Genomic DNA, 27520 nt, shown 5'->3' on the forward strand with positions numbered 1-27520 from the left:
GACTTGTGGAGGTGTCCAATTTTGTTTTCTGAGTTCTTGGCTGATTTCTTTAGATTTTCCCATGATGTCAAGCAAAGAGGCACTGAGTTTGAAGGTAGGCCTTGAACTACATCCACAGGTACACCTCCAATTGACTCAAATGATGTCAATTAGCCTATCAGAAGCTTCTAAAGCCAAGACATAATTTTCTGGAATTTTCCAAGCTGTTTAAAGGCCCAGTCAACTTAGTGTATGTAAACGTCTGACCCACTAGAATTGTGATACAGTGAAATAATCTGTCTGTAAACAATTGTTGGAAAAATGACTTGTGTCATGCACAAAGTAGACGTCCTAACTGACTTGCCAAAACTATAGTTTGTTAACAAGAAATTTGTGGAGTGGTTGAAAAACAAGTTTTAATGACTCCAACCTAGGTGTATGTAAACTTCAGACTTCAACTGTATATACCCTACCGTTCAAAAGTATGGGGTCACAGAAATATCCTTGTTTTTGAAAGAAAAGCATTTTTTGTCCATTAAAATAACGTCAAATTGATCAGAAATACAGTTTAGACATTGTTAATGTTGTAAATGACTATTGTAGCTGATTTTTTATGGAATATCTACATAGGCGTACAGAGGGCCATTATCAACAACCATCACCCCTGTGTTCCAATGGCACGTTGTGTTAGCTAATCCAAGTTTTTCATTTTAAAAGGCTAATTGATCATTAGAAAACCCTTTTGCTATTATGTTAGCATGGCTGAAAACTGATTACAGACTCAAAATGGCCAGAAACAAAGTACTTTATTCTGAAACTTGTTGGTCTATTCTTGTTCTGAGGAATGAAAGCTATTCCATGCAAGAAATTGCCAAGAAACTGAAGATCTGGTACAACGCTCTGTACTATAGTGGCTCTAACCAGAATAGAAAGAGGAGTGGGAGGCCCCGGTGCACAACTGAGCAAGAGGACAAGTACATTACAGTGTCTAGTTTGAGAAACAGATGCCTCGCAAGTCCTCATCTGGCAGCTTCATTAAATAGTACCCGCAAAACACCAGTCTCAATGTCAACAATGAAGAGACGACTCCGGGATGCTGGCCTTGCAAAGAAAAACCCATATCTCAGACTGGCCAATAAAAATAAAAGATTAAGATGGGCAAAAGAACACAGACACTGGACAGAGGAACTCTGCCGAGAAGTCCAGCATGCCGGAGTCGCCTCTTCACTGTTGACGTTGAGACTGGTGTTTTGCAGGTACTATTTAATGAAGTTGAGGACTTGTGAGGCGTCCGTTTCTCAAACTACACACTCTAATGTACTTGTCCTCATGCTCAGTTAGGCACCGGGACCTCCCACTCTTTCTATTCTGGTTGGAGCTGAAAATGGGCCTTTGTACGTCTATGTAGATATTCCATAAAAAATCAGCTACAATAGTCACTTACAACATTAACAATGTCTACATTGTACACAAAAACAACAACATTTCTAAGTGACCCCAAACCTTTGAACGGTAGTGTATCCTTTTTTTTAAAGTCACATTTCGAACAGTCCATTTATATTTTCCATCGGGGGCATACATTTGGGTGAGATGTTATTTTCTCGCCTGAGTACCTTTCACTGCCAAAAATAAAATGAAACCATCAGCCAATTTGAAAAATAAGCCACAGGAGTTTTTTGAGTGAGAATTAAGACAATTTTCGAGTAGTAAGACATGCATAAAAACTACAGATAACATTAATAAGAAGGGGCTAGAAGCACTTTATATGGTGAGCTACCGAGTGGCTAGGACAGGCAAGCCCCATACTATTGTGGAGGACATAATTCTTCCTGCTGCCGCAGATATGGCTGGGGCAATGCTGGGTGAAAAGGCCCAAAAAACTGTACAGACAATGCCTTCATCAAACAACATTGTTTCACAACACATCAGTGACATGGCAGGAGATGTTTTGAAACAATTACAGCTTCGCATACAAGCCAGTGAATTCTATGCGTTACAGCTGGATGAGTCAACAGACGTGGCGGGCACAGCACAGCTCCTGGTATATGTCCGTTACGTTTATGGGGGGTCAATTAAGGAAGACATCCTCTTCTGCAAACCAGGACAACAGCAGAGGATATTTTTAGAGTACTGGACAGCTTTGTGACATCAAATGGACTTTGGTGGTCAAGATGTGTTGGTATCTGTAGTGATGGCGCAAAAGCCACGACAGGGAGACATAGTGGAGTGGTAACGCGCGTGCAAGCAGTTACTCCCGACACTACTTGGGTACACTGCAGCATCATCCGAGAGGTTCTTGCTCCCAAAGGGAATGCCTGACAGCTTGAAAGACATTTTCGACACTACAGTGAAAATGGTTAACTTTGTTAAAGCAAGGCCCCTGAACTCTTGTGTGTTTTCTGCACTATGCAATGATATGGGCAGCGACCATGTAACGGTTTTACAACATACAGAAGGGCGCTGGTTATCAAGGGGCAAAGTATTGACATGCTTTTTTAAAATTGAGAGATGAGCTTAAAGTTCTCTTTACTGAACATAATTTTCAGGTACTTTCCTGAAACGGATGACACAAACAACTTGATTCGTTATCCCTTTCATGCCCTGCCTCCAGTCCACTTACCGATATCTGAACAAGAGAGCCTCATCGAAATTGCAACAAGCGGTTCTGTGAAAATTGAATTTAATCAGAAGCCACTGCCAGATTTCTGGATTGGGCTGTGCTCAGAGTATCCTGCCTTGGCAAATCGCGCTGTTAAGACACTGATGCCCTTTGCAACCATGTACCTATGTGAGAATGGATTCACGGCCCTCACTAGCATGAAAACTAAATACAGGCACAAACTGTGTGTGGAAAATGATTTAAGACTGAGACTCTCTCCAATACAACCCAACATTGCAGAGTTATCTGCATCCTTTCAAGCACACCCTTCTCATTAACCTGGTGAGTTATTCACAATTTTCAATTAACCAATCAAGGTTTATATGTAAGATGGCTAAATAAAAGAGCAAAATGATTGATTATTATAATATTATTATTTGTGCCCTGGTCCTATAAGAGCTCTTTGTCACTTCCCACGAGCCGGGTTGTGACAAAAACTCACACAAATTTTTATGTTTAATAAATGTATCGTATAGTGTGTGTGTGTGTGTGGCAGGCTTACAATGATGGCAAAAAACAACATTTGAGAGTGCACTGACCCTGGTATTAGATGGGATACGCAGCTGGAGGTTGAATGTTTGAAGGGGACTATAAAAGTTTGGGAACCACTAGTCTAGAATGTCATTGTATGCTGTAGCATTAATATTTCCCTTCACTGGAACTAAGGGGCCTAGGCCGAACCATGAAAAACAGCCCCAGGCCATGATTCCTCCTCCACCAACCTTTACAGTTGGCACAATGCATTTGGGCAGGTGGCGTTCTCCTGGTATCTGCCAAACCCAGATTTGTCAGTCAGACTGCCAGATGGTGGAGCGTGATTCATCACTCCAGAAAACGCGTTTCCACTGCTCCAGAGTCCAATGGTGGCAAGCTTTACTCCAGCCGACTCTTGGCATTGCGCATGGCTATCTTAGGCTTGTGTGCGGTTGCTCGGCCATGGAAACCCACTTGGCTGTCCCGTTCTGAGAGCTTGTGTGGCCTACACTTTGCAGCTGAGCCGTTGTTGGTCCTCGACATTTCTACTTCACAATAACAGTTGACTGGGGCAGCTCTAGGAGGGCAGAAATTTTACGAACTGACTTGTTGGAAAGGTGGCATCCTATGCTGTACCACATTGAAAGTCACTGAGCTCTGGGCCTCCCGAGTGGCACAGCGGTCTAAGGCACTGCATCGCAGGCCGTGACCGAGAGACCCATGAGGCGGCGCGCAATTGGCCCAGCTTGTTCCAGGTTAGGGGAGGGTATGGCCGGATAGGATGCCCTTGTCCCATCGTGCTCTAGCGACTCTTTGTGGCGGGCTGGGCGTCTGCACGCTGACTTTGGTTGCCAGCTGTACGGTGTTTCCTCCGGCACATTGGTGCGACTGGCTTCCAGGTTAAGCGAGCAGTGTGTCAAGAAGCAGTGCGGCTTGGCAAGGTAGCGTTTCGGAGGATGCACGACCTTAACCTCTCCCGAATCCGTACGGGAGTTGCAGCGATGAGACAAGACTGTAACTACCAAATGGATATCACAAAATTGGGGAGAAAAAGTACAAAAATAAATAATTCTACTGCCAATGTTTGACTATGGAGAGAGATTCCATGGCTGTGTGCTCGAGTGTGGCTGAAATAGCCGAATCCACTAATTTGAAGGGGTGTGCACATACTTTATGTATAGTGTACATCTTGCCCTTAGCAGAGCAGAGCTATTCTGAAGCAAGTTGTCAAGGAAGTGAGTTTGTGTTTCTTCAGGACGTACCACCCCCACCTACCGTCAACCAATCATGTCAATGCGGAGCTATATGCAGCCCTCTGCATTGTTAAAAATTTGTGGCGCACGGCGATGCGGTAGGGAGCTTGATTTGGCTTCTGCATGCCTCCGAAGGCTCTGCAATTGCATCACACCCTCCATACAAAGCCTCCGGCCACATTTTCGGATGAAGCATACATTGGCTTTCATTGTATCATTTAGCTTGATCAACAAGTGATGTGCCTTTGTCAACATTTAAGAGGAGTTGAGTATATACAGTAGCTAGTCCACTAAGTCTGCTTGTTTACAAATGGTCGTCATCTCTTCCAGACAATTTGAGCCAATCAGAGAATCTCCACCCAGTGATCTCCACAGATGGATGAAGCCCCCCCGTGCTGTTACACTGTGTACACCATATTTGTTTGACTCAATACTTTTAAAGATACACCTTACTTCACAATGGTGAAAATCCTACATTCAACGCGTATTACTTGTCACCATCAACAGGAAAAGGTGGTGTGAGGTATAAGTAAATAACAATGTTAATATCATTAGGTCATTGATTTGTCATGCCCGTCCCATACCAATTACTCTGAACATGTAACCATCACAGGTGATAGTATAACCCGGGGACCTGTGATAGAGACAATGTCTAAAGCTTACACAGTCATTCTTGTCCTAATAAAACACTTGTGTTCAAGAAACAGGTTATAATTTACATAAGTAATGTGCAACTAGATTTCCTTGAATATGGTTTCCATCATAAGATTGCCTGAACATTACAGAAGAGCAAGTGCATTACTGTATTGTAATTATTTTTACAGAATACATTATTCACCTATGACTAGTGGCTGCGAACAAAGCAACGCTGTTAATTATGACTGAACAGTTTTAGCAGCATAGCAACAATGCTCACTTATATATATATATATACACAGTTGAAGTCAGAAGTTTACATACACTAAGGTTGGAGTCATTAAAACTTGTTTTTCAATCACTCCACAAATTTCTTGTTAACAAACTATAGTTTTGGCAAGTCGGTTAGGCCATCTACTTTGTGCATGACAAGTCATTTTTCCAACAATTGTTTACAGACAGATTATTTCACTTATAATTCACTGTATCACAATTCCAGTGGGTCAGAAGTTTACATACACTAAGTTGACTGTGCCATTAAAAAGCTTGGAAAATTCCAGAAAATGATGTCATGGCTTTAGAAGCTTCTGATAGGCTAATTGACATCATTTGAGTCAATTGGAGGTGTACCTGTGGATGTATTTCAAGGCCTACCTTCAAACTCAGTGCCTCTTTGCTTGACATCATGGGAAAATCAAAAGAAATCAGCCAAGACCTCCGAAAAAAATTGTAGACCTCAACAAGTCTGGTTCATCCTTGGGAGCAATTTCCAAATGCCTGAAGGTACCACGTTCATCTGTACAAACAATAGTACGCAAGTATTAACACCATGGGACCACGCAGCCGTCATACAGCTCAGGAAGGAGATGCGTTCTGTCTCCTAGAGATTAACGTACTTTGGTGCGAAAAGTGCAAATCAATCCCAGAACAACAACAAAGGACCTTGTGAAGATGCTGGAGGAAACCGGTACAAAAGTATCTATAGCCACAGTAAAACGAGTCCTATTTCGACATAACCTGAAAGGCCGCTCAGTAAGGAAGAAGCCACTGTTCCAAAACCGCCATAAAAAAGCCAGACTACGGTTTGCAACTGCAAATGGGGACAAAGATTGTACTTTTTGGAGAAATGGTCTGATGAAACAAAAATAGACCTGTTTGGCCATAATGACCATCGTTCTGTTTGGAGGAAAAAGGGGGAGGCTTGCAAGCCGAAGAACACCATCCCAACTGTGAAGCACGGGGGTGGTAGCCTAATGTTGTGTGGGTGCTTTGCTGCAGGAGGGACTGGTGCACTTTACAAAATTGATGGCATCATGAGGAGGGAAAATGATGTGGATATATTGAAGCAACATCTCAAGACGTCAGTCAGGAAGTTAAAGCTTGGTCGCAAATGGGTCTTCCAAACGGACAATGACCCCAAACATACTTCCAAAGTTGTGGCAAAATGGCTTAAGGACAACAAAGTCAAGGTATTGGAGTGGCCATCACAAAGCCCTGACCTCAACCCTATAGAAAATGTGTGGACAGAACTGAAAAAGCGTGTGCAAGCAAGGAGGCCTAAAAACCTGACTCAGTTACACCAGCTCTGTCAGGAGGAATGGGCCAAAATTCCCCCAACTTATTGTGGGAAGCTTGTGGAAGGCTCCCCGAAATGTTTGACCCAAGTTAAACAATTTAAAGGCAATGCTACCAAATACTAATTGAGTGTATGTAAACTTCTGACCCACGGGGAATGTGATGAAAGAAATAAAATCAGAAATAAATAATTCTCTCTACTATTATTCTGACATTTCACATTCTGAAAATAAAGTGGTGATCCTAACTGACCTAAGACCGGGAATTTTTACTAGGATTAAATGTCAGGAATTGTGAAAAACTGAGTTTAAATGTATTTGGCTAAGGTGTAAGTAAACTTCCGACTTCAACTGTATATATATATATACTGTATATACAGTTGAAGTCGGAAGTTTACATGGAACGCTCTACTTTTCACCTTTATTCTCTCTTCTCTGCTGTCCTCTCTTCTGTTTCCTCACATACCTCTCCACTCTTTTTCTCACCATCACCTCCCAATATCAGTCAATCATCGATCTGAACTCTGATCACCTTTAACTAAAGGTTGACTGAGCGAAATGAAGTTGCCACAAGCAACACTGCAGATATTGCGACGAGCGATACATATTCGATTCACGCAAGGGCACATATTCGATTCACGCTGATACAACGTGGGAGCCACGGGACTAAAACAGCGGAGACGTTTACCCTGTAAAAGTTTTTCTCCATATATAAAGTGGAACAGATTTTCTGTGCGCTCTACTTTGCTGGTGTTTTACAGAGCTGCGCTGTAGCAATACTGCTCTCTAGTGTACGTTCAAGAACATGGTTCAAACTTCGTTTGGAAACAACAAAAACAAACTCTTAACTTAGAACCAAAATGAGCTACAGGAAGTATTGTAGCCGCCACTGTAGAGTCCATAGTCTTATTGACACCGTGTAGTGTTTTCAGAGTTTATCCAATGTTTGTAGAGTTTGTGAAAGAAGTCAACTTGGCCACAGCTGTGTTATGGTGTGTCTTTGTGTTGATAGCTCACCCATGTCAGGACATGAAGTGAAAGCAAAAGCATAACTTTCTCTCCGTCCATTTTGAGACGACAGAGAGGTAATGGAAAACATTGAAAGCTAGCCATAGAGAAGACAACACAGTAAGTACAATGGTTAAATTGACAGATACAATCAACCTTTCTTTAACTGATCACTGTTCGAGGGAGTAGGCTTGCGGGAGTAAAGGCAGTATGGTGTCACGATTATTAGAAGTGATTTTTCTGGATCCCTTTTTTTTTACATAGTCATGATGTGGTTGTGTGAACATTTCTGTTTATTATAATCTCCTTAAAGGTTAATTTAAAAGTCCTGAACAGTCAAAATCATGGATGATATTACAATGAAACCAGATTAAAAAATGGATGACCACAGTATGGAAAATTGCTTAATGCTTATTGGGAATCGATGTGACATCACATTTAGCCACTCATTTTAAGAGTATTAATACACTAATGGTAATCTCAGAAACCCGTAACTAAAATCTTGCATAATTGCGTCAGATGCTCGATTAAAGTGATAGTTCACCCATATTACAAAATGACATTCCAAGCTTAATTGCACCTGTAACCGATGTGAAATGGCTAGTTAGTTAGCTGTGGTGCGCACTAATAGCGTTTCAATCGGGTGACGTCACTCGCTCAGAGACCTGAAGTAGTTGGTGGCTTTTGTGGCGCGATGGCTAACGATGCTTCGTGGGTGACTGATGTTGATGTGTGCAGAGAGTTCCTGGTTCAAGTCCAGGTTGTGACGAGGAGAGGGACGGAAGCTAAACTGTTACACACCCACCACATACCTTCATCCTACAGATAACCATTAACTTCTGGTGTAGACCCATCGGCTATGGCATAACTGATGTTTAATAATTTCCAAAGTTTAGAAATCCGAACCACTCATGTCCCTTTGATATTTTAGGTAGAAATTGTGCACCAATATTGAATTGTAAAAGCCTGTTATATGAAATTAATTGCCCTTTAATATAGACCAGATGGAGAATTCAATAAATCAGGTTTTATTTTATATGAATAAAGACTTGCTAAAGTTCCACAATTCAGTATTTTGACATGTCCCTCCGTCACTTCTAGGAAGATTTTATGACATTTAATCCCCAAAATTGTTCCAAATTTCACCATCATTTTAAAGCCCTAGTTATTTTGTTGCTTTGACAAAGTCATTTCAAAAGATTTGTATTTATTTAATGTGATTAGTGATTCATTTACATCTGTTCCTAATTTTAAGCTCAACCCTGTTAAGTGAACTGAACTCTCCTTTTAATATGGTGAAACTATTCCTTAAAAAAAAATGTTTTTCCAAAGAAACATCAAACATCTAATAGCCAAATCATAGTGTAAAAGCAGGTGAGCTGGTTTTACTCTTTTTGGCCATTTTCTGGTGTAAAACTGAGTGTGTCGAGCATGCCACGTCAACCCTGTTACCCATAGATAGACAGGCCAGTAGTGTTTTAACAATTTGTAAAAAATAAATTAAATTTAATTTAAAAAAAAAGGTATTTATAATTATGAGGCATTCAATTGCCACTCCCTGTTTGTTGCACACAACAAGATCCATTCTTTCTGTCACAAGGTGATTTATGGCTGATCTAAGATTAAATCGTCAAACCTGTTACGGTCAACCCTGTTACTTTACTTGGCATTTAAAAGGCACTTACTATAATATTTAAAAAAAAATTAACCTCGAGAAAGAAAAACGTTTTATTAAGTTGAACATGTGCTCTTTATGACAAAACGTTAAAATTACGTGAAATCAAAAGTTTTCTTTGACCAAGTTACACTTCTCAAAAGGCACCGAATTGGTGGAACGACCCAGCTAGCTTGATAAAACAGTGCTGATAATTTCATTTTGGCTAGCTAGCTAAATTGTACAGCCAGCATTTTGTCTATGTTGATGCTTTTACAATAACCAAACAGTTTGATAAAATAGTTTTTTTGTTGAAGTTTGTGAAACTATATGATGTACTGTATGACAGGGTTGGATGTTGCGTACAATTTTAATCTTGTTTGAGTTGCTTTGTGTAACAACACATTTTCTTGAGATGATCAAGACATTGCGTCCAAGTTGCTTGACATAAATGTTTCAAATAACTGTCAATCTTTTAGCTCCCTGCCAACTCAGACTGGTCCTTCAGCCCAACTGAAAGTTAGAGATGAAAGAAAGGGACATTTTCTCAAATTCCGAGCAATTTAATCTGGAAAAAATATTATGGGTGATGTTTTGGTCACTCAAAGTGCTATTTTACTTGGGAAATAGGAAAACTGTGCAGGACCTTTAACATTGTTCATTTGTGTCTGTATGTATCATGGTAGTTATTTGACACAGCCTGTGTTTGCCACTAACTGTGTGGTGTGTGTATAATGTATGATGTCTGTGTTCGTTCACAGGTCAGCTGATATGGTCAGAAGTTAGTCCCGGACTGACTTGGTCTGTCCCATAGGAAAGGGGGCATGGCTAGCAAAACAAGTCTCTCTGGGGAGGGAGAGGAGGCCTCCACCTCCAAAATGAGTGTCCTTACAGACCACCCCACACCTTTTGAAGCTAAGAGGTTAGAGAATAATGTGTGTGCATGTACTTTTTGGCATATTCACATGACACATACACTGTATGTAGACACTACAGAGATTGATAAGAGGGCGCACTTGCCAAAAATCCTGTTTTAGCATGGGCAGCGTTATTGAAGGCTTACACCATTTTAAAGTAGTCAACATGGTGGGATTTCCTATGGGTAAATCACAGAATTCCATCCAGGTCAGCAGGAGGGATCAGCCAATGAATTCTACTCCTAAGCAAACTGCAGGTGGCAGTAAATCACCAGCCTTGGTTTTATCTGTGTTCAGACTATACACACAATCCAGCACAGTAGGTAACATATGTATCCTCAATGGTGCTCCCCATGCTGTCACAGAATCGATAAATGGCAAAGATAGGAGGTGGGCTCTCTTTCAATCTCTATAGTAGATACTCACACACGTTTCAGACAGCCCTACATCATCTGCATTGGTGTCATTGAGATGTACTGTGTCTTACAGGTTGAAGCAGCAGCGAGAAGAGATAAGATCAGTCTCACCTGTGCCCAGCTGTGTGTCCATGAAGAGTGATCGGTCTATGACGCAACCAATTAAGTTCTGTGATGAACCATTTCCAGATCAAAGGTGAGATGCTAGCTTTATGGTTTCCCTCAATTATTCAGATTAAGCACAAATGATAACATACACAAAACCCATATATGAGAAGATCTATGTGTACACTTCCAGGTAACCCTTGTTTAGTTTATTTCTTCATGATAACTTCCTGTAATTCTACACATTTTGCAATGGGACAGAGAGACACATGTGCAGTTTTATAGCTAAGCTCATGCTATTTCTGCAAAACGTTAGCTAATTAAAGCTAAAATAAAGGTGTGTTGACTGTGATAAAGGCATTGGATTATGAACTGTCTTATTTGATACATGAACACGTGTAGTAGTCAGTGGCATGGTGCGTATAGCCATAGAAGCACAGTGACAGTATGCCTCAATGCGGTCATATTTGTGGCTTATTGGGGATGTGGCTTTCATTTATTTTTGGCCACCCATCCCATCAGAATGAATGTCATTCCAGCGCACTGCTTGCTATGAATTCTAACTGATAGTGTTTGCATGTGTTGGGTAAAAAGACAAACACACACACACACACACACACACACACACACACACACACACACACACACATATATATAGTACCAGTCAAAAGTTTGGATACACCTACTCATTCAAGGGTTTTTCTGTATTTTACTATTTTCTACATTGCAGAATAATAGTGAAGACATCAGATCTATGAAATAACACATATTACTACACAATCATGTAGTAACCAAAAAAGTGTTAAACAAATGAAAATATATACTACTCAAAAAAATAAAGGGAACACTAAAATAACACATCCTAGATCTGAATGAATGAAATAATCTTATTAAATACTTTTTTCTTTACATAGTTGAATGTGCTGACAACAAAATCACACAAAAATAATCAATGGAAATCCAATTTATCAACCCATGGAGGTCTGGATCTGGAGTCACACTCAAAATTAAAGTGGAAAACCACACTACAGGCTGATCCAACTTTGATGTAATGTCCTTAAAACAAGTCAAAATTAGGCTCAGTAGTGTGTGTGGCCTCCACGTTCCTGTATGACCTCCCTACAACGCTTGGGCATGCTCCTGATGAGGTGGCGGATGGTCTCCTGAGGGATCTCCTCCCAGACCTGGACTAAAGCATCTGCCAACTCCTGGACAGTCCGTGGTGCAATGTGGCATTGGTGGATGGAACGAGACATGATGTCCCAGATGTGCTCAATTGGATTTAGGTCTGGGGAACGGGCGGGCCAGTCCATAGCATCAATGCCTTCCTCTTGCAGGAACTGCTGACACACTCCAGCCACATGAGGTCTAGCATTGTTTGCATTAGGAGGAACCCAGGGCCAACCACACCAGCATATGGTCTCACAAGGGGTCAGAGGATCTCATCTCGGTACCTAATGGCAGTCAGGCTACCTCTGGCGAGCACATGGAGAGCTGTGCGGCCCCTCAAAGAAATGCCACCCCACACCATGACTGACCCACCATCAAACCGGTCATGTTGGAGGATGTTGCAGGCAGCAGAATGTTCTCCACGGCGTGACAGACGTGACAGAGTCTGGAGACATGTGTTCAGTGTGAACCTGCTTCATCTGTGAAGAGCACAGGGCGCCAGTGGCGAATTTGCCAATCTTGGTGTTCTCTGGCAAATGCCAAACGTCCTGCACGGTGTTGGACTGTAAGCACAACCCCCACCTGTGGACGTCGGGCCCTCATACCACCCTCATGGAGTCTGTTTCTGACCGTTTGAGCAGACACATGCACATTTGTGGCCTGCTGGAGGTAATTTTGCAGGGCTCTGGCAGTGCTCCTCCTGCTCCTCCTTGCACAAAGGTGGAGGTAGCGGTCCTGCTGCTGGGTTGTTGCCCTCCTACGGCCTCCTCCACGTCTCCTGATGTACTGGCCTGTCTCCTGGTAGCGCCTCCATGCTCTGGACACTACGCTGACAGACACAGCAAACCTTCTTGTCACAGCTCGCATTGATGTGCCATCCTGGATGAGCTGCACTACCTGAGCCACTTGTGTGGGTTGTAGACTCCGTCTCATTCTACCACTAGAATGAAAGCACCACCAGCATTCAAAAGTGACCAAAACATCAGCCAGGAAGCATAAGAACTGAGAAGTGGTCAGTGGTCACCACCTGCCGAACCACTCCTTTATTGGGGGTGTCTTGCTAATTGCCTATAATTTCCACCTGTTGTCTATTCCATTTGCACAACAGCATGTGAAATTTATTGTCAATCAGTGTTGCTTCCTAAGTGGACAGTTTGATTTCACAGAAGTGTGATTGACTTGGAGTTACATTGTGTTGTTTAAGTGTTCCCTTTATTTTTTTTAGCAGTGTATTTTATATTTGAGATTCTTCAAAGTAGCCACCCTTTGCCTTGATGACAGCTTCGCACACTCTTGGCATTCTCTCAACCAGCTTCATGAGGTAGTCACCTGGAATGCATTTCAATTAACAGGTGTGCCTTAAGTTAATTTGTGGAATTTCTTTCCTTCTTAATGCGTTTGAGCCAATCAATTGTGTTTTGACAAGGTAGGGGTGGTATACAGAAGATAGTCCTATTTGCTAAAGGACCAAGTCCATATTATAGCATGAACAGCCCAAATAAGCAAAGAGAAACGACAGTCCATCATTACTTTAAGACATGAAGGTCAGTCAATATGGAACATTTCAAGAACTTTGAACGTTTCTTCAAGCACAGTCACAAAAACCATCAAGCGCAATGGTGCTCCCCATGCTGTCACAGAATCGATAAATGGCAAAGATAGGAGGTGGGCTCTCTTTCAATCTCTATAGTAGATACTCACACACGTTTCAGACAGCCCTACATCATCTGCATTGGTGTCATTGAGATGTACTGTGTCTTACAGGTTGAAGCAGCAGCGAGAAGAGATAAGATCAGTCTCACCTGTGCCCAGCTGTGTGTCCATGAAGAGTGATCGGTCTATGACGCAACCAATGAAGTTCTGTGATGAACCGTTTCCAGATCAAAGGTGAGATGCTAGCTTTATGGTTTCCCTCAATTATTCAGATTAAGCACAAATGATAACATACACAAAACCCATATCTGAGAAGATCTATGTGTACACTTCCAGGTAACCCTTGTTTAGTTTATTTCTTCATGATAACTTCCTGTAATTCTACACATTTTGCAATGGGACAGAGTGCAGTTTTATAGCTAAACATGTGCAGTTTTATAGCTAAGCTCATGCTATTTCACACATTTTGCCATGAGGCTGCAAAACGTTAGCTAATTAAAGCTAAAATAAAGGTGTGTTGACTGTGATAAAGGCATTGGATTATGAACTGTCTTATTTGATACATGAACACGTGTAGTAGTCAGTGGCATGGTGCGTATAGCCATAGAAGCACAGTGACAGTATGCCTCAATGCGGTCATATTTGTGGCTTATTGGGGATGTGGCTTTCATTTATTTTTGGCCACCCATCCCATCAGAATGAATGTCATTCCAGCGCACTGCTTGCTATGAATTCTAACTGATAGTGTTTGCATGTTTTGGGTAAAAAGACACACACACACACACACACACACACACACACACACACACACACACACACACACACACACACACACACACACACACACACACACACACACACACACACACACACACTACCAGTCAAAAGTTTGGATACACCAATGATGTAGTAACCAAAAAAGTGTTAGACAAATCAAAATATATTTTATATTTGAGATTCTTCAAAGTAGCCACCCTTTGCCTTGATGACAGCTTGGCACACTCTTGGCATTCTCTCAACCAGCTTCATGAGTTAGTCACCTCGAATGCATTTCAATTACCAGGTGTGCCTTAAGTTAATTTGTGGAATTTCTTTCCTTCTTAATGCGTTTGAGCCAATCAATTGTGTTGTGACAAGGTAGGGGTGGTATACAGAAGATAGCCCTATTTGGTAAAGGACCAAGTCCATATTATAGCAAGAACAGCCCAAATAAGCAAAGAGAAACGACAGTCCATCATTACTTTAAGACATGGTCAGTCAATACGTTTCTTCAAGTGCAGTCACAAAAAGCATCAAGCACCATGATGAAACTGGCTCTCATGAGGACCGCCACAGGAAAGGCAGACCCAGAGTTACCTCTGCTGCAGAGGATAAGTTCATTAGAGTTTACTGCACCTCAGATTGCAGCCCAAATAAATGCTTCACAGAGTTCAAGTAACAGACACATCTCAACATCAACTGTTTAGAGGAGAATCAGGCCTTCATGGTCAAATTCCTGCAAAGAAACCACTACTAAAGGACACCAATAAGAAGAAGATACTTGCTTGGGCCAAGAAACACGAGCAATGAACATTAGACCGGTGGAAATCTGTCCTTTGGTCTGATGAGTCCAAATTTGATATTTTTGGTTCCAACCACTGTGTCTTTGTGAGACGCAGAGTAGGTGAACGAAGGATCTCTGCATGTGTTGTTCCCACCGTGAAGCATGGAGGAGGAGGTGAGATGGTGTGGGGGTGCTTTGCTGGTGACACCGTCTGTGATTTATTTAGAATTCAAGGCACACTTAACCAGCATGGCTACCACAGCATTCTGCACCGATACGCCATACCATCTGGTTTGCGCTTAGTGGGATAATATTTTTTTGGCAAAAGAACAATGACCCAATACACCTCCAGGCTGTGTAAGGTTATTTGACCAAGAAGGAGAGTGATGGAGGGCTTCATCAGATGACCTGGCCTCCACAATCACCCGACCTCAACCCAATTGACATGGTTTGGAATGAGTTGGACTGCAGAGTCAAGGAAAAGCAGCCAGCAAGTGCTCAGCATATTTTTTTATTTAACTAGGCAAGTCAGTTAAGAACAAATTCTTATTTACAATAACGGCCTACCCTGGCCAAACCCTCCCCTAACCCGGACGACGCTGGGCCAATTGTGTGCTGCCCTATGGGACTCCCGATCACGGCCGATTGTGATACAGCCCGGGATCGAACCAGGGTCTGTAGTGACGCCTCTAGCACTGAGATGCAGTGCCTTAGACCGCTGCACCACTCGGGAACTCCTTCAAGACTGTTGGAAAATAATTCCAGGTGAAGCTGGTTGAGAGAATGCCAAGAGTGTGTAAAGCTGTCATCAAGGCAAAGGGTGGCTACTCTGAAGAATATCAAATATATTTTGATTTGTTTAACACTTTTGGTTACTGTAACGTCTGCTTCCAACTCACACTCCCAAACACCTGAATTCTAATCACCTGCTCACACAACTGTATGTCATTATCACACACTATTTAGTTCAGGTCTTTGCACCCCATCACTGTGAGGTATTGTTTGTTTTGTGACACACGTCTTTCTGGTTTCCCAGTGATTTACTCCTTCCGTGTATGATAGTTTTGGCTTGCCTCACTAACGATGCCTTTTTGCCTATTCCCTGCCTGTACTTTCCGATTTCCTGTTATCTACCTAATGCCTGATCTCCTGGACTACGTTACTAGCCTTTTCCCTGCCTGTACTGTTGCCCTTTTGGACCCCCTGTGTATGAACTTCTGCCTGCCCCTGGACCCAGCTACCTGCCTCCTCCTGTGTATGACCTTCTGCCTGCCCCTGGACCCAGTTACCTGCCTCCTCCTGTGTATGACCTTCTGCCTGCCCCTGGACCCAGCTACCTGCCTCCTCCTGTGTATGACCTTCTGCCTGGCCCTGGACCCAGTTACCTGCCTCCTCCTGTGTATGACCTTCTGCCTGCCCCTGGACCCAGCTACCTGCCTCCTCCTGTGTATGACCTTCTGCCTGGCCCTGGACCCAGTTACCTGCCTCCTCCTGTGTATGACCTTCTGCCTGCCCCTGGACCCAGCTACCTGCCTCCTCCTGTGTATGACCTTCTGCCTGGCCCTGGACCCAGTTACCTGCCTCCTCCTGTGTATGACCTTCTGCCTGGCCCTGGACCCAGCTACCTTCCTCCTCCTGTGGTCCTTTACAAATAAACACCTGCTGCGCCCTGCACTTGAAACCAGCTCTCTGTCTCCCATCGTGTTCATTACAGTTACTACATGAGTCCATATGTTATTTCATAGTTTTGCTGTCTTCACTATTATTCTACAATGTAGAAAATAGTAAAAATAAATAAAAACCCTTGAATGAGTAGGTGTGTCAACTTTTGACTTGTATTGTATGTAAATTAGTTGTCTGTATTTCATTTTCAATACAATTGTGCATGAGTGTAGAAATCATGAGGCAAATCAGCCTTAAAAAAAACCTATTTTTTAATGCTTTTGCATGAATATTTTTTATTAAACTACATCTAAAGTGGTGGGGCGCTGCCACACCTGATAGAAAAGTCCTGGGGCAAATGGTATTTGGTATTTTATTAGGATCCCCATTAGCTGTTGCAAAAGCAGCATTTTAATGCATTCACATTTTAATGCATACACACAAACTATCTAGGTCAAATAGGGGAGAGGTGTTGTGCCGCGAGGTGTTGCTTTATCTGTTTTTTGAAACCAGGTTTGCTGTCTCTTTGAGCAATATGAGATGGAAGGAAGTTCCATGCAATAAGGGCTCTATATAACACTGTACGCTTTCCTGAATTTGTTCTGGATTTGCCAGTTTGCGACATGTTTGCTGGCGGCCCTGCCACCACTACATTTTGAGTCAGGCATCTTAGGCATACAGACAGGTGTATATTTTTTCAGATGAACCAATTGCTGTTTATTCCAGCTGAAAACAGTGTTTTCTATTTTTTCCTTTGACAGGCTTCAACAGGAGAGATCAGAGTCTCCTGTCCTCAGTTGTGGGTCTATGGCAGAAATCGATGATAGGTTAAAATCCAAGCTGAAGAGAAAGTTTCAGTGTGTGTTTGAGGGGACAGCACAGCAAGGAAACCCTACACTTCTCAATGAGATCTATACAGAGCTTTACATCACAGAAGGTGGAAGCGGAGAGGTCAACAATGAACATGAGGTGAGACAGATTGATACACTATCCAGGCGACTAGCAACACAAGAGACACCTATCAAATGCAATGACATCTTTAAACTCTTACCGGGACAAGACAAACATGTCAGAACTGTTCTGACGAAAGGAGTTGCGGGGATCGGAAAAACTGTCTCTGTGCAGAAGTTCATTCTAGACTGGGCCGAGGGAAAAGCTAATCAGGAAATCCAGTTAATATTCCCTCTTCCTTTCAGGGAGCTGAATTTGATGGAGGGGAAAAAACACAGTTTGGTAGAACTCCTTCATTGTTTTTTCAAGGATACAAAAGAATCCGAAATATTAATTAACGATGACTTCAAAGTTCTCTTTATCTTTGACGGTCTGGATGAATGTCGACTTCCTTTAGACTTCCAGAACAATAACAGTTTGAGGGATGTCACAGAGTCAACCTCAGTGGATGTGCTGCTGACAAACCTCATCGAGGGGAATCTGCTTCCTAATGCTCTCCTCTGGATAACGTCCCGACCTGCAGCAGCCAATCGTATTTCTCCCGACTGTGTTGACCAGGTGACAGAAGTACGAGGGTTCAATGACCCACAGAAGGAGGAATACTTCAGGAAGAGAATCCATTCTCCGAACCTGGCTAGCAGAATCATCACGCACATGAAATCATCAAGGAGCCTCTACATCATGTGCCACATACCAGTCTTCTGTTGGATTGCAGCAACTGTTCTAGAGAGGCTGGTGGGTGGTGCAGAGAGTGGAGAGATCCCCAAGACGCTGACACAAATGAACCTTCACTTTCTGATCTTTCAGACGAGGTTAAGAAACAAGAAATATCCTGGGAGAAGTGGGACAGATCCTGAGTGGAACACGGATAAAGAGATGATTCTGAAACTGGGCAAACTGGCCTTTGAACAGCTGGAAAAGGGCAATCTAATCTTCTATGAGGAAGACCTGAGAGAGTGTGGCATTGATGTCAAAGAAGCATCAGTGTACTCAGGAGTGTGCACACAAGTCTTCAGGGAGGAGTGTGGGCTGAACAAGGGGAAGGTATACTGCTTTGTGCATCTTAGCATTCAGGAGTTTCTCGCTGCTTTATACGTGTTTCTCTCGTTTGTGAACAACAACAGAAATCTAATGTTGAAACAGCAATCCAGGTCCACACCTACAATCGACCTCTACAAGAGTGCCGTGGATCAAGCCATTCAGAGTGCCAATGGACACCTGGACCTGTTTCTCCGCTTCCTTCTCGGCCTTTCACTGAAGTCCAATCAGACTCTCTTAAGAGGCCTACTGGTACAGACAGGAAGCAGCTCATGCACCAATGAGGAAACGGTTGAGTACATCAAGGAGAAGATCAGGGAGAATCCCTCATTGGAGAGATGCATTAACTTGTTCCACTGTCTAAACGAGCTGAATGACCATTCTTTAGTGGAGGAGATCCAAAGCTACCTGAGCTCAGGAAGTCTCTCTGAAGATCTCTCTCCTGCACAGTTGTCAGCTTTGGTTGTTGTGGTGTTGACTTCAGAAGAGGAGCTGGATGTGTTTGAGCTGAGAAAATACTCCAGATCAGATGAGGGTCTTCTGAGGATGCTACCGGTGGTCAAAGCCTCCAGAACAGCTGTGTGAGTACTGCCATACAGTACCGCTCATCATACATAGATCAGTAATAACCAAATAAAGATGCACTCACAGATCAGTTAGGAAAATAAGACCATTTCCATAGAGCAGCTTGAGAAAGCCTTGTTAGCGATATTGCATGTAGTCATACTTTCATACATAATATACTTTTATACATTTAGTTTCTAGCTGCTCTAGAAACAATACTAATTTGAAGCTATACTAATTTGAGTATTACCATTTTTCCTCAGGCTAACTTACTGCTACCTCACTGAGAGATGCTGCAAAGCCCTAGCCTCAACTCTCAGCTCGACCTCATCGGGTCTGAGAGAGTTGGACCTGAGTAAAAATGACCTGAAGGATTCCGGAGTGGCACTGCTCTCCATTGGACTGGGGAGTCCACAATGTAAACTTGAGTCACTGAGGTAAAGTCATTTTTGTCATTCACTGCTTCGTCTTATTTGGGACATTGTATTCTTACACACTTTAACCGCAATTTCCACTCTCAGTTCCTTGCGCTGGAACAGTGTATTTAAGGGGGGGGGTCTGAACTGATTGAGCCTCCGTTTCAATCCTACTTCTTAGGAAATGCGACAGAACGAGATTTGGGTCTTGGAGGCGTGCTTCGATGTGGGTGTCTCCTGTGTGTGTGTTTGCACATGGGAAGCGTTTGTACATCACTTGGCCAAAACAGTACACAGTTACAGTCACTCACCCTTCTAGATAAACTGAAACAGTGTAACCAGGTCTTGTGTCTGGAAGTAGCCTATACTAGCTAGCAAGCTAGCCAACATCTTTGGCCAATTAGCATCAGCCAGCTGGTGTGTGACTGTGGCAAAGTTGGTTTTACTTTGGATAGCCAATCTGTGGGGCTAGTTAGGGACCGTCGATACATTTCACAATGTAAATGGGACAATATTTTCATGTTACACGCCTTTAAGTTCTCTTTAAATACTTTCAATATTTGCATATGAATTTCTACAATTTAATGTTGGTTTGAGGTTTTTAAGTCGTTGATATTTGGAGCTATTGAAGTTTGTAAATATTGGTGATTATTTGGGTGCTGCCAGCATGTGGGCAGGATTGAGATAAACCCAACCCAAGGAAAACCGTTTTACGTACCCTTCATTTTGTGACATATACTTTTTTCCTAATTATCTCGCAAATCTCTGTTTTGGACTAGACTGGCTTTATGACCAAAACAATTATATTTACACTTTGTAGTCAAGTTTGACACTAGAATAAATGTTTGATATTGAAGCCACATATGCTGTTTTCAACCAAAGAAGTTGTTTCTTTCAATTGTCACTCTTGAACTATATTTCTCTGTGCAGGCTCTCAGGTTGTAGAGTCACTGGGAAAAGCTGTGCTTCTCTGGCTTCAGCTCTGAAGTCAAACCCCTCCCACCTGAGAGAGTTGGATCTGAGTGGGAGTAATCCAGGAGACTCAGGCGTGAGCCTGCTCTCTGCTGCACTAGAGGATCCACTCTGTAAACTGGAGACACTGAGGTGAGTGTTGGGCCTATTACAGCTCAATGATACTCAACGCACAATGGTAGATCTTTTGACAATAAGGAACCTCTTGAGATATGATAGAATGTCCTTCCTCAGAAAGTGACACACATAACAGACACAAAGAAGCTATCCTCCTCCTCCCTGCAGGCTATCACGTTGTAGTGTCACAGAGGAAGGCTGTGCTTCTCTGGCTTCAGCTCTGAGGTCAAACCCCGCAAACCTGAGAGAGCTGGACCTGAGCTGCAATTACCCAGGTGACTCAGGAGTGAAACTGCTCTCTGCTCTACTGGAGGAGCCACACAAACTGAAGACTCTAAGGTGAGTGTTGGGGCCATAATAACACAACTGTGAATTACTATAGAAAATCATAGGTGATCGTGTGTGCCCTGCCTTCATTGTGTAGCGTAATGTTGAAATGTATTACTCTTCCTCCCCCCCACAAGGCTGAATACCTGTAAACTTACTGAGAACTGCTGTCAAGCTCTGGCTTCAGCTCTCGGTTCAAACTCCTCGAGTCTGAGGGAGCTTGACCTGAGTAAAAATAACCTGCAGGATTCAGGAATGACGCTGCTCTGTGCTGGACTGGGGAATCCACACTGTAAACTGGGGATGCTAACGTAAGGTCTCCTGTCAGAGTTATAGTACATATGCCTTGGTTCTTAATACAGCAGCTATTCACAATAGACCACAAACGTCCCTATTTTGTATCTTATGATTGACACCTCAAGTACAAACCTATGTGATAATAAAACATGTTTTGATGTAAACTTGCAAAGAAAAAAATATATGCTATATTCTCTGTGTGGCCTGAACTGAAGAATGAAAGGATCATTTTATTTTAGGCTGTCGGAGTGTGGATTCACAGACAAAGGCTGTGCGTCTCTGGCTTCAGCTCTGAGGTCAAATCCTTTACACCTGAGAGAACTGAATATGAGCTGGAACTACCCAGGTGACTCAGGAGTGAAGCTGATCTCCGCTTTACTGGAGGATCCATGCTGCAAACTGAAGACACTGAGGTGAGTGCTTTGAGTTCTCACCTGGCCACTGTGAAGAGGGTCTGTCTGGGTGACATCATACCTTTGTTGGCATTACAGTTTAAGTTGGAAGTTTACATACATCTTAGCCAAATACATTTAAACTCCGTTGTTCATAATTCCTGACATTTAATCCAAGTATGTTTTAGGTCAGTTAGGATCACCACTTTATTTTAAGAACGTGAAATGTCAGAATAATAGTTTAGAGAATGATTTCTTTCAGTTTTTATTTCTTTCATCACATTCCCAGTGGGTCAGAAGTTTACACACTCAATTAGTATTTGGTAGCATTGCCTTTAAATTGTTTAACTTGGGTCAAACATTTTGAGTAGCCTTCCACAAGCTTCCCACAATAAATTGGTTGAATTTTGGCCCATTCCTCCTGACAGAGCTGGTGTAACTGAGTCAGGTTTGTAGGCCTCCTTGCTCGCACACGCTTTTTCAGTTCTGCCCACAAATTTTCTATAGGATTGAGGTCAGGGCTTTGTCATGGCCACTCCAATACCTTGACTTTGTTGTCCTTAAGCCATTTTGCCACAACTGTGGAAGTATGCTTGTGGTCATTGTCCATTTGGAAGACCCATTTGCGACCAAGCTTTAACTTCCTGACTGATGTCTTGAGATGTTGCTTCAATATATCCACATCATTTTCCTCCCTCATGATGCCATCTATTTTGTGAAGTGCACCAGTCCCTCCTGCAGCAAAGCACCCCCACAACATGATGCTGCCACCCCCGGTTGGGATGGTGTTCTTCGGCTTGCAAGCATAACGATGGTCATTATGGCCAAACAGTTCTATTTTTGTTTCATCAGACCAGAGGACATTTCTCCAAAAAGTACGATCTTTGTCCCCATGTGCAAACCGTAGTCTGGCTTTTTTATGGCGGTTTTGGAGCAGTGGCTTCTTCCTTGATGAGCACCCTTTCAGGTTATGTCGATATAGGACTCGTTTTACAGTGGCTATAGATACTCTTCTACCTGTTTCCTCCCGCATCTTCACAAAGTCCTTTGCTGTTGTTCTGGGATTGATTTGCACTTTTCGCACCAGAGTACGTTCATCTCCAGGAGACAGAACGCGTCTCCTTCCTGAGCTGTATGACAGCTGCGTGGTCCCATGGTGTTTATACTTGCATACTATTTTTTATTTTTATACATTTTTTACCCCTTTTTTCTCCCCAATTTCGTGGTATCCAAGTGGTAGTAGTTACAGTCTTGTCTCATCGCTGCAACTCCCGCACGGACTCGGGAGAGGCAAAGGTCGCGAGCCATGCGTCCTCCGAAACACAACCCAACCAAGCCGCACTGCTTCTTGACACAATGCACATCCAACCCGGAAGCCAGCCTCACCAATGTGTCGGAGGAAACACCGTACACCTGGCGACCTGGTCAGTGTGCACTGCGCCCGGCCCGACATGACACAGGAGTCGCTAGTGCGCGATGAGACAAGGATATCCCTGCCGGCCAAACTCTCCCTAACCCGGATGACGCTGGGCCAATTGTGCCCCGCCCCATGGGCCTCCCGGACGCGGCCAGCTGCGACAGAGCCTGGGCTCGAACCCAGAGTCTCTAGGAGCACAGCTAGCACTGCAATGCAGTACCTTAGACCACTGCACCACCCGGGAGGCTATACTTGCATACTATTGTTTGTACAGATGAACGTGGTACCTTCAGGCATTTGGAAATTGCTCCCAAGGATGAACCAGACTTGTGGATGTCTACAATCTTTTTTTCTGAGATCTTGGCTGATTTCTTTAGATTTTTCCATGATGTCAAGCAAAGATGCACTGAGTTTGAAGGTAGGCCACAGGTACACCTCCAATTGACTCAAATTATGTCAATTAGCCTATCAGAAGCTTCTAAAGCCATGACATCATTTTCTGGAATTTTCCAAGCTATTTAAAGCCACAGTCAACTTAGTGTATGTAAACTTCTGACCCACTGGAATTGTGATACAGTTAATTATAAGTGAAATAATCTGTCTGTAAACAATTGTTGGAAAAATGACTTGTGTCATGCACAAAGTAGATGTCCTAACCGACTTGCCAAAACTATAGTTTGTTAACAAGAAATTTGTGGAGTGGTTGAAAAACGATTTTTAATGACTCCAACCTAAGTGTATGTAAACTTCCGACTTCCGACTGTATATTTCAGTCAGTGGGTCTGTATTGTTTTCCCACTGTTCCTCTGTTTACTCCATTAGATTAAGTCCATGGGCCAGAGACTGGTGACAGAACTGGAGGATGGAAGGACATCCTAGCCCAGCAGAGTGGATGTGTAGTTACTGTTATTGGGAAACTTGCTTTTCAGAGCCGGAAAGCTGCTTTCACTGTCCAAACAGGAGGAAACAAAATAGCCTGTATGGATCTCAGATCTCAGTGGCAGATGTCCTGAATATCACATCCCTATTCTAATAGTGTGTACCAAGTCATAAGTAAGAGGTGGGACCAAGTCATAAGTAAGTCTCAAGTCTTAGCACTCAAGTCCCAAGTCAAGACAGGCAAGTCTGAGTCAAGTCTCAAGTCAAGACTGTCAAGTATCAAGTCAAGTCTCAAGTCCTAAACTTTGAGTTTCGAGTTCTAAGTCATAATGTGCTCTTCACCAAATGTAATACCATTTCATATAAGAGTAATAGTTAGTATATTACATTTACGCAAATCATGAATGCTTTTAAAAATATATTTATTACTTTCCAAATAAACTTTATATTTCCATGGAACTACATGGGTAGCCATGAGAAAGACCCCCCAATAGCGATCGATTATCGAGGATCGCTATGTGGCGCAATCTGGCAATGTGGGCTTGTACACAATCGCCCAACCTTAACACACACATACACACACACTGTGTGTGTGGTTACAGTAGGCTAACGTATGTCAATGATTTTAGGAACAGCAGTAACATCAGGCAGGATTTAGGCTACCAACAGCCTAGCCAGTTGTAGCTCAATTTTGGGTGCAATGATCACGTTCCCGCATTGACTGACTGGAGGCTCATTGATTTAACGTTACGTTAGCCAACATGCTACACTGGCAAAGTTATGAATGATATAGCTGTCGGCTATATTAGCCACGACTTACCGTTCTTTGTGCAGCTTCAAATGTCGAACAAAGTTGGAAGTTGTTGCGCCTCCGTCTGTCATTTTCTTCCCGGATGTTTTGCAAGTTGCAATCCGTTTTTTTGTTGATACAGCGTAGTCTTTATATCCGAAAATAATAATTTTGGATATCATCTTTCCAAGGGCTCCATCTGAATTCACCCGCCGACGTTCTTCTGCACTGCCACACGCAACTTTTTCTCAGCTGGCACAATTTTATTGGCTGCTGTCCGATTCATATTGTAATCCGTTAAATGAAGAGTTGATGCGCTGCACACTTTTTTTAATAGCATCATTTTTAATATTTGGGCTTGGGGAGGGTATCAAGTCAGTTTGAGTCAAAAGGCTCAAGTCCAAGTTAAGTCACGAGTCATTGGTGTTAAAGTCAAAGTCGAGTTGCAAGTCATCATATTTGTGACTCGAGTCTGACTTGAGTCCAAGTCATGTGACTCGAGTCCACACCGCAGGTACTTAGCCTGGGGAAGTACACACTACTCCTAGTACTACTCTGAGACACTTTATGAATACTGGCCCGGATCCTCCTCGGCTTCATCCATCTTCTTAAGTAATGAGGATTCAACAACAACACAATTTAACAAACACTCACCCATTGGTCATATGACCCATTGTATACTGTAAAATACAGAGTGTACAAAAACATTAGGAAATCCTGCTCTTTCCATGACGATTGACCAGGTGATTGACGTCACTTGTTAAATCCACTTCAAAAATCAGTGTAGATGAAGGGGAGGAGACAAGTTAAAGAAGGATTTTTAAGCCTTGAGACATGGATTGTGTGCCATTCAGAGGTCGAATGGGCAAGGCAAAAGATTTAAGTGCCTTTGAACGGGGTATGGTAGTAGGTGCAAGGCACACTAGTTTGAGTGTGTCAAGAACTGCAACGCTGCCGGGTTTTCCACGCTCAACAGTTTCTCGTGTGTGTCAAGAATGGTCCACCCCAACAAAGGAAATCCAGCCAACTTGACACAACTGTGGGAAACATTGGAGTCAACACCTTGTAGAGTCCATATTGAGGGCAAAAGGGGGTGCAACTCAATATTAATAAAGTGTTCCCGAATTTGTTGTACACAATGTATATAATGTGTTAAAAAAATTACTCTAGTGTCATTATGTATTTTTGTATGTTCAAGCTTGTGCAATACAAATTGTATCTGTTTCAATGTACACCTATCCTTTAAGTTTCAATCCCTTTTCTATCCACATTCACTGAGCCCCTCAATCCAGGTTTAAGTGATTACACAAACTCCTCAGCTTCCAAGAGCATGCCTTCCATTGTGTCAACTGTCAATGGAAGCAACCTTTAGCAAGGGCTGTTATACTAGTAGTTAGTGATAAAAAAATATATATTCTAATGCGCATTTAAGTAGTAGAAGGGTTTTGCCTGTTAGTGCAGAAATTATTATTTTGGGTTAAAAAAAATCGCTCCAGGCCGCGTTTGAACGTCTAAAACTAGATAGAAAGTATGTATGGACCTACACGTTTTCAAATAACTGCTCCTTTCTGGCCCGCAAATTGCTTCTGAAGAACAAATCGAAATCCCGATATCGCCATCGAGCCATAATTATTGCGCAACTGAAAATGCTAAACTGATCCGAGGTCAGCGTCTAGGGGCATCTACATCAGGTGCAGGGCGACTGGCATGACATATAAAGGCCAGCAGAGGGGATCAGAGTAACACAAAGTGGTTGCTTCACTTTCAATAACCAACAAGTGAAGCGCTACATAACAGTAACGTTCTCTAGGTCTTTGCTAACGGCTTACAAAAACAGCCAGAAAATAGTAGAGTGTCAGTTTATTTTAATTAGAGAGATGGTGTTTTCTACAGACACAGTTCTCCATCAAACTATCGGTGTTAGCGATGTGGTAGAAATGGTTTACTTGGGCTGTGGTGCACTATGAAGGAAAAGGTTCCTTCAGGGCTGCTGGGAGATTTCACTGTTATGCAAGTTGCAAGAGCTTCCATAGAGCAAAGGCATGCATTATTCACACCACATTTACATAAAAGACAATAGGGAAGTGTGTGTGTGTGTGTGTGTGTGTGTGTGTGTGTGTGCATGCACGCATGTGTTTGTGTGGCTATTAAATTCTCTGAAATGCTTTTGCCACCCGAGCATCTAAGTAAATACTGCCAAAGGTTTTGTTGATATGAAGTTGTGGAGGTGGGTTAAGGCCCCCCAGACTCTCCTGATATCACTAGCTCCTATACCAAGCTGTCCCATACTGAACCCTACCCTGTACTAACCCTCTGAGTAGAGAGAGAGAGAGAGTGTTGATAGTGGAGAAGATCAAGGATTGGATAATAGAGAATCCACGTCTACCAAACAGGTCTCTCTCTCCCTCTCACATTTTATTATTCTCTCTCTCTCTCGGAGGTCCATGCTGAAGCTTGTCCAAGCAACGGCAGACTTTGCGGTTTTATTAAACAAACAGTGGCTGGATTAGTTCTGGATTACTTTAGCAGGAAACAATCTTCCTATAGATTGAATAGTGATTATAAGATTCATGTTTTAATTATTCATTTTCCTGAATGCAATGTGTGCACTGGTTTTGGATAAAGTTGCATAGTATCATCATTTCCCAACGTATTTG

The 27520-nt window shown here is 42.7% G+C and overlaps 1 protein-coding gene across 2 annotated transcripts; it reads left to right on the top strand.

The window, feature by feature from the left end:
- Window positions 1–7412: 7412 nt before the first annotated feature.
- On the top strand, window positions 7413–26095 carry LOC106561059 (NACHT, LRR and PYD domains-containing protein 12). 2 transcript variants are annotated; one of them, XM_014124665.2, is made up of 11 exons: window positions 7413–7703; window positions 9999–10159; window positions 10644–10766; window positions 13610–13732; window positions 17465–19273; window positions 19520–19693; window positions 20603–20776; window positions 20930–21100; window positions 21226–21399; window positions 21625–21798; window positions 24017–26095. In XM_014124665.2, the coding sequence occupies exons 2-11, from the start codon at window positions 10062–10064 to the stop codon at window positions 24042–24044; spliced, it is 3048 nt and encodes a 1015-aa protein (XP_013980140.1). In that variant the 5' UTR covers window positions 7413–7703; window positions 9999–10061; the 3' UTR covers window positions 24045–26095. The 2 variants fall into 2 exon arrangements, with proteins under 2 accessions (XP_013980140.1, XP_045544044.1); XM_045688088.1 differs by lacking the exons at window positions 7413–7703; window positions 9999–10159; window positions 10644–10766; window positions 13610–13732 and having other exon boundaries at window positions 17465–17672; window positions 17900–19273.
- The last annotated feature ends 1425 nt before the right edge of the window (window positions 26096–27520 follow it).

The sequence above is a fragment of the Salmo salar genome, chromosome ssa10 (assembly GCF_905237065.1).
Source record: "Salmo salar chromosome ssa10, Ssal_v3.1, whole genome shotgun sequence".
NCBI classification, from domain to species: domain Eukaryota; kingdom Metazoa; phylum Chordata; class Actinopteri; order Salmoniformes; family Salmonidae; genus Salmo; species Salmo salar.

Coding starts and splice junctions, on each gene's coding strand:
- LOC106561059 (XM_014124665.2), top strand. CDS start 10,062: ATGGCTAGCAAAACAAGTCTCTCTGGGGAGGGAGAGGAGGCCTCCACC. Junction 13,733..17,464: donor GAACCGTTTCCAGATCAAAG/GTGAGATGCTAG, acceptor TTCCTTTGACAG/GCTTCAACAGGAGAGATCAG. Junction 21,400..21,624: donor TGTAAACTGGGGATGCTAAC/GTAAGGTCTCCT, acceptor ATTTTATTTTAG/GCTGTCGGAGTGTGGATTCA.